Source organism: Rutidosis leptorrhynchoides, chromosome 9 (assembly GCF_046630445.1).
Source record: "Rutidosis leptorrhynchoides isolate AG116_Rl617_1_P2 chromosome 9, CSIRO_AGI_Rlap_v1, whole genome shotgun sequence".
Classification (NCBI taxonomy): domain Eukaryota; kingdom Viridiplantae; phylum Streptophyta; class Magnoliopsida; order Asterales; family Asteraceae; genus Rutidosis; species Rutidosis leptorrhynchoides.
The window spans coordinates 8,073,627-8,087,935 of NC_092341.1; the positions used below are offsets into that span (position 1 = coordinate 8,073,627).

The 14,309-nt window shown below is 32.7% G+C and overlaps 2 protein-coding genes across 2 annotated transcripts; both read left to right on the plus strand.

Annotated features, from left to right (window-relative positions):
- Positions 1-5,948: 5,948 nt before the first annotated feature.
- LOC139868366 (transmembrane 9 superfamily member 7-like) lies at positions 5,949-9,067 on the plus strand. Its single transcript, XM_071856698.1, has 7 exons — positions 5,949-6,136; positions 6,586-6,750; positions 6,851-6,960; positions 7,079-7,187; positions 7,289-7,401; positions 7,503-7,653; positions 7,752-9,067. Exons 1-7 carry the CDS (start codon positions 6,020-6,022, stop codon positions 8,907-8,909), a joined length of 1,923 nt encoding a protein of 640 aa, XP_071712799.1. The 5' UTR covers positions 5,949-6,019; the 3' UTR covers positions 8,910-9,067.
- Positions 9,068-10,459: 1,392 nt separating this feature from the next.
- LOC139867462 (uncharacterized) lies at positions 10,460-12,416 on the plus strand. Its single transcript, XM_071855828.1, has 2 exons — positions 10,460-10,656; positions 11,960-12,416. Exons 1-2 carry the CDS (start codon positions 10,530-10,532, stop codon positions 12,271-12,273), a joined length of 441 nt encoding a protein of 146 aa, XP_071711929.1. The 5' UTR covers positions 10,460-10,529; the 3' UTR covers positions 12,274-12,416.
- The last annotated feature ends 1,893 nt before the right edge of the window (positions 12,417-14,309 follow it).

The following is a 14,309-nucleotide window of genomic DNA, read 5'->3' on the forward strand; positions in this document are numbered from 1 at the left end:
GCGTTGTCCAGTTTGTGATGATGATCTAGAATCGGTGGAACATTTTCTTTTCAAGTGCAAGATGTCGTCTGATGTGTGGAATCATATTTTCAAGTGGTGGAATTTTGGTCCGTGCTCGTTCTCATCTATAAATGAAATGCCCCGGGGTGTCTCATCTAACAATTCGAGTGCTCTGGGGAAAAAAATTTGGCAAGCGGTTGAGTGGGTTTGCGTTTATCTCTTTTGGAATAGCCGAAATTCAAAGGCGTTTAAAAATATTAGTTCATGTGCTTCGATGTTGGCTAGTGAAATCCAAGTAAAATGTTTCGAATGGATCTCGGCTAGACTCAATGGGAGACATATCGATTGGTGCATTTGGCTCGCTAATCCTTCTTCGTTCCTTAATTTGTTGTAATAATGGGGGTTCTCTTCATAACATTTTCCTTTTTGTCGTGATGTTGGCTTTTAGTCTGCGTTTGGTTTTTTCGTGTTGTTGGCTTTTTGCCATCCTTGTACTCTTGTTGCTCGTTTCGTATTTATGAAAGTCTCTTGCTTTCAAAAAAAAAAAAACTATTAATGGGCTTTATATTTGTTTAACTGAATGATAGTTCGTTAATTTAATATAAAGATTTAAAATTGGACGTAATTATAAATAACCACATACACTTGATCGGACACGATGGACGGGATATTTATAAGTACTAATAATCGTTCATTTAACCGGACACGGGAATGGATTAATAGTCAATGGACTCATTAAAATAGGGGTGGATTACATGCAAGGACACTTGGTGTAATTGATAATAAAGTATTAAAACCTTATTACAGTTTAAGTCCCCAATTAGTTGGAATATTTGACTTCGGATATAAGGATAATTTGACGAGGACACTCGCACTTTATATTTATGACTGATGGACTGTTATGGACAAAAATCAGATGGACATATCGAATAATCCAGGACAAAGGACAATTAACCCATGGTAATAAATTAAAATCAACACGTCAAACATCATGATTACGGAAGTTTAAATAAGCATAATTCCTTTATTTTATATCTCGTCGCACTTTTATTTACTGTCATTTTATTTATCGCACTTTTAATTATCGTACTTTTTAATTATCGCAACTTTTATTTACTATCATTTTATTTATCACACTTTTAATTATCGCAATTTTATTATCATCATTTACTTTACGCTTTAAATTAAGTTATATTTATTTTTAATATTTTACATTAGGTTTTAATTGTGACTTAAGACATAAAATCGACAAACCGGTCATTAAACGGTAAAAACCCCCTTTATAATAATAATAATAATACTACTTATATATATATATATATATATATATATATATATATATATATATATATATATATATATATAGTTTAAAAATATAGCGTTAAACTTGGCTAGCTCCCTGTGGAACGAACCGGACTTACTAAAAACTACACTACTTTACGATTATGTACACTGCCTATAAAGTGTTGTAGCAAGGTTTAGGTATATCCACTCTATAAATAAATAAATAACTTGTGTAAAATTGTATCGTATTTAATAGTATTTCGCAACAAAAATATAACTATTTTGTACCCCCTGCTTTAACATCATCACCCCAAAATCTTGGTCAAAACGACAACAAGGGAAAAAAGGGGGGAAAAACCAAAACACCCCCCAAAAAATGTTCCAACTTACACCCAAACCCTCGCATAAATTGTAAAGTCAATATTTTAATTAAAAAACTTCAACAAACTCCATCCATATTTTCAACGGGACATATGTTTCCGCTCGCCTCACGTTACATTTTTTCGAACCCACCGTTCAACTCAAAAAATCTAACGAACACAACGGGACTAACTATACGCGAAACGGACACTTCTAAAAAAATGCTAAATACCTCAGACTATATTCAATACATACATACACCTCTAATAAACTACCCAAACTAACTACATCATATCGATATTTCTGTTTCCATTTTTTTACGCAATCTTCGTGGCGTTAAAAACACATAGGCCATTATGTAGACTAGGTACTAACTACATGTATCTAAAAAGAGAAAATTGCGCGGATAGTCCGTGTGGTTTGTATCAGCCAGCATGGATAGAAAAAGTTGCTGTTTTGAGTGTGGATAATCCTTGTGACTTAAAAGTGGAGCAAGAATAGTCTAGTTCACTAACACTGTTAACTTTTTCCGTTAAAACTGAATCATGTGTCAAGCATGTGAGGGTATTTTCGTCATTTATCCTTCTTATCAACTAGTTGTTCTTATCTAAATTAAATAAAATTTCCAATAATAATATAAAAAAATAAAGAAATGCATTTCAATAGCATTTAGCATTTAGCATTACTTGTTTATTTTTTTTTTTCACCCTTTCTTTGCTTCGCGACTTCTTTTTCTTCATCTACAGAGAAAACATGAAGATTCCAAAGTTGCTAAATTTATAGTACCTTACCAACATACACATTCATAAATAAAGATTAAGTATATAAATATAGACATAACTATACTCTCCTTTTACATTTCTTTTTTATCTATGAAATTTTTTTATCTTCAACCTTTTTACTTTAACCTTCATCTCTTCAATAATAAACCCTAATTTTATTTAAACATAATCATCTTCATATTCATCATCCAAAATAATAACCCCAAATTTTGAAAAGATAAAACTAAAAACAAAATCAATAAACAAAACTACAAATATATGATAAATCAAAGAAAAAAATAAAGACAAAAAAAAAGTCACGATTAGTTATAACAAGTGATCTGAATCTCATTGCCTCTCATCATCAACCATCTCCATCTGAGCCTTTAACTCACCCTCTTGAACCAAAAATCGAGATCTGTAATTCAATCCACCATTCAACCGAATCTGTCAGGTTTCAAACATCCGATTCTGTTCTTGAGTTCAATAAAAACCAAAATCAATAAAAAATAAAATTAACAATTGAAATTGATCACAATAGTTTCCTGATGTACCGTTTAACCACTTTCGTGAAGAAGCAAGAACCAAAATATCAACAAAATACGGAATCAAGTGAAGGAAAGTGGCGTTATTTTCATATGAATTCACAATCCAAAAACGATTTCAGATCTGAGAATTTGACCGAATGAGCTTGAGGTTTGACTTCAGATATGAGAATTTTGAAGTGATTCTCTATTCGATTTGAGGCTTCAGGTAGTTCGAATAGGTGATTGGAAATCAGATTTGACATCGATTAGAGTTTTGAGCAACCGAACTAATCCAGAGACCAAAACCAATTGATATTTTGGTATTCCAGCTTGAACTCCAGATCTGAGATGATAAAAACGAATTGTAACTTTTAAATCTGAAATCTTATGTTGTTTTTGAGAACTAGAAATTAGAGAAATGATTTTTGGTGAAGGAGTAATGAAGATGAACGATAATATGGTGATGATTTCAGATTTGGATTTTGATATTTTTATATTGTTATTGTTATTTTTGTTTTGTTTTATGAAAATGGATAGAATATGATATATGATATGATAGATTCAGTGAGGTGGATATTCTAATGATATAGAATATAATATTAGGTCAAATGACAAAAATGTCATCACATGCTTATCACATGACTAACTTTACGGAAAAAGTTAACAGTGTTAGTGAACTGGGCTATCCCTACACCACTTTTAAGTCACAAGGACTATCCACACTCAAAACAACAACTTTGTCTATCCATGCTGGCTGGTACAAACCACAGGGACTATCCGCGCAATTTTCTCATCTAAAAACATCCATACCAAAAGGTTTTTACTTCTATAAACCCAAAGGCACCGCGGCATCGCGCGGACCCATTTTACTAGTTAAAACTAATATCTAAAACTTAAATTTTTATATAATCAAACATTATATATTTAACATATATATTTATAAAATGTTTGTATGTAGCTAGAATATATATTATATGTTCATATATATTAGAAAATATAGAATTATATTTAAAAAGTCAACGTTGGTCAACAATCGAGTTCTCCCCGAGTTGCCGAGAACTCCTCAAAAATGCCCGACCGAGTTCTCCCCGATTTCCGAGTTCTTCAACCTTGACTAAAAACATATAAAATTATAGATATACATAAAATATTATTTTTAATGATCAATTTTAAAACAACTTTTTAGGGACTCATGTTTGGTGTTTTATCGATTATTTGTCAATGGAAGTTAAAATGATTTCAACGAACGAGCTCATAATTTATGTGTTGTTATTCAATATTAATGTTTTCGATACAAAAATTATCAATAATAAATAACTTTGTATTGTAATTGTATTATAAATTGGATAAGTATCAATATAATATTATCAACTACTAATTTACATCAACCAAAAGAAGTGATAATGTTTCCGTGAATCATGATAGTAGCTTAAGCAATTTAAGCCTAAACTAGTTCTACATCCACTTGTACAACAAAAAGTTTGAGGATTTTTCATCTTGATTTTTTTTTTTTAATATTCAAATAGAAAGAATAAAGTAACATAGAATATGTTAAATATTATACAAATACGGATTATCTAATACATATACATACTTAATATGAATTTATCATATATAATAATGAAAATATGAAGTATTATGAATCTAATACGCCCTTTGATTTCATTCTCATCATGGCAAGAATGGCAAGAAGTTCTTAGTTGGATTGACTCGGGTTTTTCCACGCAAGATTCAAAGGATCGTATGTTATCGATTGTTGTGGCGATTCATTGGTTGATTTGGAGGTTCCGTAGTTTTTGTTTATTCAATGATAAAACTGTGAGAAATTGTAATTTAGTTGATTTAGTAAAGTATTTTTCCTTTTATTGGCTCCGTTATAGGGCGAAAACGTAGTTTAAATTGGAATACTTGGGTTGTTTATCCGTTGTAATGCCTTTTTAGCTTTTTGCTAAGGGGCCGTTTTGATTTTTAATATAAATTTTGCCGTTCCAAAAAAAAATAGTGAAAATATGTTAGATATTTTTGAATGGTCGCGGAGAATGATGATGCGTACTATCTTTTGTTGATTAGTTGATTTAGCGTTTGGTAAACAATACCATCACATTGAAGCAACCAATAAAAGTTTATAAGAACACTTGTAGATAACTTTACAAACACTTTTATTTATGACATAATATTACACACTTTCTATTTGAAACAATCAAAAGAGTCTTGTTTGTTTCTCTTGAAAACTCAAAAGGCTGTTTATATAAAAGAATTTGGAGGGAAAAAATTGTGATATGTTCAATTTTAAGGGGAAAAAAAAGAGAGTAATTGGTAAAAATTGTGACATGTTCATTTGTAAGAAAAAAAGATGAGGAACAAGATTGTTAACTAAAACTGTTAAATACGTAATTTAAGGATTAACTTAGCAAATGTGAAGATAGAAAACATTTTAATAATTGTGTCACATTAGAAAATTTAAACTTTTACGGAGTATTACTAATTTTTGTTTTAACAATAGTTCGGGATCAACCAGGGATAACTAAACCACTCACGCGTTCATCTCTCACAGTTGCATAACTCACCCCCAACTGCTACACAGGAGGAAACCCGACCCTATCCGAAGACATGAGTGGTAAAAACACCCCTCTCACACTGCTCTCGCAATGCGATGTGCGAAAAACACCCTTGGGTGAAATTCAAGGGAAGCATTGATAGATTGAGTTCGAGTCATGGTCACCCGCACTTTGATTACAGCAAAGCAAAGTGTGATTGATCTTAGAACTTGTTTTAATCATTGGAGATTTAGAACCACTTATCGCTTAATCCTTTTCTTTTATCAAACCAAACCAATCATTTTATATAGAAAAAGAGATTTTTAGGTTTTCTTTTTCTTCCATCTTTTTTAATGATAAAATGAAAATAAATAAAATCGAAAAGTGAAAAATTAGCAAATTATCGTCTATCGTCTATAAAAATATAACTTCACACGAAACTCCCATTTTCTTCTTCTGGTTCCTTCCTAACCCCTCTGATATATTTTATGATTATATGATCTAAGATCTCTTTTCAACACTCCGAATTAGCAAAAATTCAAAACTAAAAATGGAGTGTTTGAGATTCAATGGATTCGTGTTCATATCAATCGTCTTCTTCCTCTTAACGATCTCACCTTCTGAATCGTTCTATCTTCCTGGTGTTGCTCCTCGTGATTTCAATAGAGTACGTTATCTTAATTCTCTTATTCTTCCTTTTCATCGACATATATGTACATATATATAGATATAGATGTCGTTGCACACATATAAACACACTTACTATCTGTCGCTAGGATCTACAGCTCTTAATTTGACTTCACTCTTGTAGCTTTTGCATAGCTTGTGATCGATCTGTATCTATCGATTTTAGATCTAGGGTTTTAGGCTTTAGTCTTATGTTGAATTGTACTTTTTAGTCCACTTTTTAGTATATAGTTAACTAATTAACTAATTAATTACTAATTGATTAATTGGTTGATATGTAATGGGCAATGTAGTAGCAGTTGATAATTATTGTAATGAATTTACCGAATCCCAATGCCTGTTAGTATTTATAATTATCTGTTAGCTGATTTATATAAAGCTTGGTGTTGTATTATGATGAAGTTTATGACTACCTAATTGTTTAATTAGGGTGATTCGCTACAAGTCAAAGTCAACAAGCTATCGTCTACGAAGACACAGCTTCCGTATGACTATTATTACTTGAATTACTGTAAGCCAAAACACATTCAGAACAGTGCTGAGAATTTGGGGGAAGTTTTGCGAGGTGATCGTATTGAGAACTCGGTCTACACTGTGAGTATATATTACGCTCGTCCTTGATTTGGGTTTTTGTTGTTAAGCGGGATTTGGGGAGCGCTTTATTATGTTTTTGTTAATGATGTTATGATTTCAGTTTAGTATGAGAGAGGAGCTCCCATGTAAAGTTGGTTGCAGAGTGAAGCTTGACGCTCAATCTGCAAAGAACTTCAAGGAAAAAATTGATGACGAGTACCGGGTTAACATGTAAGTCTCCTTCTTTATAATTCGTTTGATAATTTTATAGCTCATAGATTTGTTGATGCTACATTTAAGTATGGATATGATATGGTTTGGTTGTTTGAATCTTGAATATGTGATGCAGGATATTGGATAATCTCCCAGTTGCTGTTCTTAGACAAAGACGTGATGGTAGTCAATCAACCACTTACGAACATGGTTTTCGTGTAGGGTTTAAAGGGAATTATGCTGGGGTGAGATTTGTAAAAAAAGATTTGTAAAAAAAGATTTGTACTTGACCGTTTCATTTGATTTAGAAATGTTCATGAACTTATTCTTTTATTTGCAATTACAGAGTAAAGAGGAAAAATATTTCATCAACAATCACTTGAGCTTTAGAGTCATGTATCACAAAGACCTTGAGACTGATTTGGCTCGAATTGTCGGATTTGAAGTTACTCCAAACAGGTATTTGGAGTTTAATCTTTGATATGTGACTTGTATCTTATAACTAATTAATATATTAATATTAATTAATATTTAATTAATTCTCCAAATTTTATTAATAGTATCAATCATGAGTACAAGGATTGGGATGACAAGAACCCTCAATTGACAACGTGCAACCAAAATACCAAAAATATAATTCAAGGAAGCACGGTACCACAGGAAGTCGATACCGATAAGGAGGTAGTGTTTACTTACGACGTTACTTTCAAGGTACGACTCAATGTTCTTATATCATATTCATGCATCATTATATACATTTTGCACGCGTTATTTCTTTTTGTAATTCAAAAAAAAAAAATGTTGTGCAGGAGAGCGATATTAAATGGGCGTCACGTTGGGACACGTATCTTCTTATGAATGACGATCAAATCCACTGGTTTTCAATCATAAACTCACTAATGATTGTCCTTTTCCTTTCGGGAATGGTAGCAATGATCATGATGAGAACTTTGTACCGAGACATTGCAAATTATAATCAGTTAGACTCGACAGACGAAGCACAAGAAGAAACTGGATGGAAACTTCTTCATGGAGATGTTTTTCGGGCCCCATCAAAATCTGGGCTTCTTTCTGTTTATGTTGGAACCGGTGTACAGATTTTAGGCATGACATTAGTAACCATGATATTTGCATTACTAGGTTTCTTGTCACCATCTAACCGTGGTGGTCTAATGACGGCTTTGGTTCTTTTGTATGTTTTCATGGGGTTATTCGCGGGTTATTCCTCTGCACGATTATACAAAATGTTCAAAGGTACAGAATGGAAAAAGAATACACTTAAAACCGCCTTCATGTTTCCGGGTATTCTCTTTTCGATTTTTTTCGTTCTCAACGCGATAATTTGGGGGGAGAAATCGTCTGGTGCAGTACCGTTTGGTACCATGTTCGCTCTTGTATGCCTATGGTTCGGGATATCTGTACCGTTAGTGTTCGTGGGTAGTTATTTGGGTTTTAAAAAACCCGTGCTTGAAGACCCGGTAAAAACGAATAAAATCCCGAGACAAGTACCAGAACAAGCTTGGTACATGAAGCCTGTTTTTTCGATCCTAATTGGCGGGATTTTACCTTTTGGGGCGGTATTCATTGAGCTGTTCTTCATTTTGACTTCCATTTGGTTGAACCAGTTCTATTACATATTCGGGTTTCTGTTCATCGTGTTTGTGATTTTGATCATCACGTGTGCGGAGATAACTGTAGTGTTGTGTTACTTCCAGTTATGTAGTGAGGATTACAATTGGTGGTGGCGCGCTTACCTTACTGCGGGTTCATCAGCAGCGTATCTTTTCCTTTACTCGATATTTTACTTCTTCACTAAGTTGGAAATTACAAAGCTGGTTTCGGGTATCTTGTACTTTGGGTACATGTCGATTGCTTCGTACACGTTCTTTGTGTTGACGGGTACAATCGGGTTTTATGCGTGCTTATGGTTTGTAAGGAAGATCTACTCATCTGTTAAGATAGATTGATTGATGTAAACATATGAAGGAAGAAGAGAATGAGATGAAATACAAATGAAACAGTAGTGGCACTTGAGAGGCACAAAGGGTGTAATCTTTTGTTGGATGACATTCATATTGGGAAGTAGTAAAGTGATTTTGCCTAATTTTATAGTTTCTAGCTATAGCTTTGTTGCCTATTTTGTCCTCTCATTTTCAATAATTATTTTTTGTTTGTACCTTTTTTTTCATTGTTTGTTCACAAACATTAGTCTTATATGAACTTACTTCAGCCAGGTTTGTATCTGTTGTCACTTGTACCTATCAGCCAAAACTGTGCAGACTGCTGTGAGTGTTTCTTGTGTAATTGACATGTTTCTGATAGCAACTTGATTGCTTTCCTTGATTCTGATATTACCTGGGGCGATACTCTGCTAATGCACACAATTCTTGCCCCATGCAATTTTGCGGAATATAATATAAATTACCAGAAATGTCAATCAAGAAATGATAGATCTTGATCAAGAATTATGTTGCATAATGAAGCCAAAACTAGTAAGCTGCCTTGTTAAAGATATCGTACATTCGTAATTAATGGTGGAGATCTTCTGACCAGGACTGCACGAAAGATGAGCGTTAGGTCTTAATGGTTTCGTGACTTCACCAAAAGCTTGCATCTGGTAATTCTTCAACAATGATTGAAACTCGGGCCAATAACGTCCTATGCTTTGCCAGTTTACCCATACTTGACCTTAACCCATATTTTTCATGTCTAACGTCAAAAGTTCATTCCCATTTGGAGCATCAAAAGCTGCATAAATAATTTAGTTAAAAGACATAATACATCATAAATATATCTGTTGCCTTTCTAAATACAAATCATAAATATATCTGTTACTATAAGATGGAATTAGGGGGTGTGTGGAATATATGATATGTGCATATACCATGTTAATGGCTCGTTTTTTGCCTCGTAACAACCTAGAAACCAGTCAACAGATGAGCTACCACTGAGCGAGTGAAGACTTGGTGAATGAATGTACCGGAAGACGAACAGCAATGCTTAGCATCTAAATCTTGTTAAGGCCTCATTTAATCGATTCAAATGTGGTGAAACATGTTTGCAGGTAGAAAAAAAAAAAAAGATCAAAATTGTTACATGTTGGTTAGCGGTAGATGCATCGTGAAATGAAGTTTAGCAAACTCGAAAAGTACCAGATTCATAAAAGGTGCATCACAATCATAGCTCAAAGGATGGAGAAAAAAACAATAACAATATTCCCCAGCACCTGAAAAGACCCGATGTCATGATGCATAGTTTAACTGACTTTTGCTAACGTGTTTCTATGACACACGTTAAAGCGTATTTAATTAGGATTTCTTTAATGAATGTTGTTATTAAAATGCGTAAAATGGATAATACATGACGATTATGATTGACTTTTGATTAATGATTAATATTTTATATTTTATATTTTATTTATTTCAAACACATTAAAATTACTCTTTAAAATTGTTTGTTAGAAAAATTTTAAATTTGAATTATACTTTGTGCTTGTTTGGTGTGATAAATTTATCAATATTAGTCAACCATACCTCGACATAAGACCGATCCTGTAAGAAACAGCTCAGTCGAACAAACTTCCGTCAATGGCTACACAAACGTCATCACCACCACCACCACCACCACCGCCACCGTTACCACCGACGGAATCAGTCGGACGCCGTTCCAAGTTCATCTGGCCTCTTCTCATCGCTGCTAGTGTTTCAATCGGAGGTATGTACATACAAATACAATTATATGTATATACGGAGTAATTGTTTTTACATAATAACTTTAGATCTAGTTGCTCCTGTATGGTAACCTTTTATCTTCGTTGAATCAACCGAAAACAGAGTTAGGTTTTCAGTTAGTTGATATGCTTATAACTGTTGTGCCTTTTGTATCTGATTTTAAATTCGATTTTGATCTGATGAATTTTTGCTTACCTTAGTGTATGAGCTAAATAAATAGGGAATATTACCTGAGTAACATATTATGTAATCAATTCTAGCATTTTAACACTAGAAGAATTCTTAAAAATTATGTAAAACAATGTATAAATCCGAACCAATTTTCTGTGAAATTTTTGGGATTTATACGAAATCTCCTGCTGCAATCTATCCTAATATGAGAGGAACTAAAAGTGATGATTCCACAGATAATCTAGGTTTCATAGGATATGATATTGGTATTTGGAAGAACACAATATTGAACAGTTTAGTTGATTGTTTCAACTAATAAGTAATTGTAACTCAATTTAACAACCAAAATTAGGTATAACTATGTTAGTATCTATACAACACTGGAATAATACGCTATTTGATTTTTCAAATTTGAATAATATGAATATATGAATATGAATGGTTTTTGCGACATCAATCAAAGGCCATAATTGATTGTAAGGTGTATAAATGGCTTGTAGTCTTAACTTGCTTGATTATTTCCGTTGTTCATGCTTAATATTTTATAGTTGGTCGTCGGAACACATTGTTGTTTTTTCAGAGGATTTCGTGTAGAGTTCACAACTTGTTAATGAGTTTAAAAACTGAATTAATTCATGAAGAAAAAACTCATGTCATGTATATTAAGTTTGACTTTAACCTTGATGTTTGCTTGATTGGTTATATCCAAACTCAGTATTATCCGAATTTGGTCTTTGTCAGGAACGACATTGACGGAGAAGAGTTACTGTAACTGTATGATTATATTTTGACCATTTGTATGGTAAAAGGCTAAAAGTTGATCAGGCCGTAGCATAGTGATTCAATGATTGTGTTTGCATAAGATTTTGATACATACGAAAACATGAGCCTTATATTTGTGCTCTGTTGTATTGTTGGCAATAGCCTGCGACTAGTGAAAATGAGTAACATTTCGTGGGCCAAATTGTGCAGCTTCACTAATTACTTTCCTTTTATACACTGAATTTTCTAATAAAGATAAAGATAAAGATACCTATTCCATGATTACAAATACTATACTATGAAGATAATACTTTTATCGCCTTTAACAGGATGCAATTTTTGATGTTTTGTAGCGTACCTTTACATGAAAACAAATAAGGATGAGAAAACACAGGGTGATGTGCCTGTGCCTGCACCTGCGGTTACATCATCTACTCCTACAACTACACCCACTGCTATTTCAACTGCTTCGGTATCACCGCCACCTCCCGCCGTTATGCAGCCAGTGAAACCAATTCCCGTTGATCAACAACGAGAGCTTTTCAAGTGGATATTGGAGGAGAAAAGGAAAGTGAAGACAAAAGATCCTCAAGAGAAAAAGAAAATCGATGAAGAAAAAGCGTTACTCAAACAGTTCATTCGATCAAAGTCGATCCCATCTTTGTAATGATTTTACCTCTTGTAAACATATGGAATGTACATTTGTTTGTCTTGGATGTTGGGGATTAACTGATTATGTTGTATTTGCTGATGTTGTATATTTTGTGAAAATTGGAAGTTTTAAGCTTGATTTTGTTGGCTTATTTGCAATCATTGTTGTTATGGTCATGAAACATGTAGTATAGAGTACATGGCAAATGTATAGAAAAATTTAGGCCGAATGATTTTAAGAGCTGAATGATTTAAAATCTGAATAATTTAATTTTTTAAAAAACTTTTTTCTAGTTATTGGTCGGAGGTCTACTCGGAAACAATCTCCATATCTGTCGAATAGAGAGAGGGATGACTTTCTCTATTTTTGAGTGTTTTCACTCTGAGTGGAGAAATAACTTGTCTTTATTCTTGGATAGGGAAATGATTGTCTACATCTCACTTTCCCATACACCACTTATGTGGTATTGGGTTTTGTTGTTGTTGGTTGAACTTAGTTTTGAATGACAATAATTTGTTTAATAATCATTTTAAAGAAATAAATAAAAAATAAGAGAATATAATTATTATATAAGTGTTTTTGAAAAGCAGACGGGATATATTATATATACAAACAAACGAAACAGTGCTTATTGCTTAATAGATAATTCTTAATGGTTCACAGTTTTATTTTATTTAGAGGTTAAGAAAACACATTGAATGATGAACGATTCCAACTTATGGCACTAAATGTCTATTTACATTGTATTTAATGATCTGTTTCTGTAAAAAATTTAATTCAATAAGTAAAACTGTTGTTTCTTCGTTATTTAACACGTCACTTAATCTGAAAGCTAATGTGTTTCTACTTTCGATGAGACATGAAATCAGACACAACTTTTCAAATAACGTAAAATAAAACAGATTTAAATTTAGATAGAAAAAAAAAACAGCCCCAAGTCTAAGAGCACTAGGTGTCCGTAGTCCATTTCGATGTCCATTTTCAGTGTCGAAAATGGAAGCCGAAATTGACTGACAGTGACATGGGTGGAGGTGTCCACAGTGTCTATTTCAGTGTTCATTTCGGTGTCCATTTTCATATTTTTATTTTTATTTTAATTACTTTTTAAATATAGATTGGGTTTTTTAATTAATTTTGAATAAGAAAAAACTTTTCATTAATATGTATTTAGATTAGATAAAAACATTAAATTAAAAAACTTGAATAAGATGAATAAATAGATTAGTCCAAATGTTTTACAGAATATTTTTTGGCCCAAAATAAAATATTTAGCCCAAAGGTAACAAAATATGCTCATTTTACAAAACCTAATAAACTTCTTATTCTTTCTTCTTCATCATCAAATACCTACCGTCACCAGCACAGCAGCAGAGCCTGCTTCAAACCTGCAAAAACAAAAAGCTGAATATAGCCGTTTAACGGCTATATTTTTCAAAAAAATTTCTCAAACGGCTCTTTTGGTTCACCGTCGGTTTTTGGTGGCTGGAAATCGACGGCGAGATCGACGCCGTCACGGTGTCGACCGTCGGTCGATCTCACCGTCGATTTTGAAGGACGGTGAAAAAATTAAACGGGCACCGTGTGCTCTAAAGCATTCCGTTAACATGTAATCATACACATCCTAAATGTGTCTACTTCATGAAGAAGCCACGTAATCTAGTTTAGTTCTACAACTAAAAAAGCATATCCCCTTCATTCATAATTGAACTAGTCAATGTCATATATACAGCTCGTCATCTACTTATTTTTATTTATCTATCTATCTATAATCAATAATAGAATAATAATAAAATAAAAAATAAATTATATGAATTGAAATATTTTAATTATAATTCAATCTTTAACTCTTAAATCTTGACTTGCACCTGTAAACTGACCATAAATATAAATATAACTAGTTTGGAGTTCCGCGCTTCGCTACGGAGACCAAATCCACATACACATATAATTTCAATACTTTTCTTAATCAATAATAAATAAACGGGTTATAAAATAAGGTAAATTATAAGTCGACTTCCAAAAATAGATAAAAATAATCATTACCTTTTGTA

Coding starts and splice junctions, on each gene's coding strand:
- LOC139868366 (XM_071856698.1), top strand. CDS start 6,020: ATGGAGTGTTTGAGATTCAATGGATTCGTGTTCATATCAATCGTCTTC. Junction 6,961..7,078: donor GACGAGTACCGGGTTAACAT/GTAAGTCTCCTT, acceptor TATGTGATGCAG/GATATTGGATAATCTCCCAG. Junction 7,188..7,288: donor TTAAAGGGAATTATGCTGGG/GTGAGATTTGTA, acceptor TTGCAATTACAG/AGTAAAGAGGAAAAATATTT.
- LOC139867462 (XM_071855828.1), top strand. CDS start 10,530: ATGGCTACACAAACGTCATCACCACCACCACCACCACCACCGCCACCG. Junction 10,657..11,959: donor TGCTAGTGTTTCAATCGGAG/GTATGTACATAC, acceptor GATGTTTTGTAG/CGTACCTTTACATGAAAACA.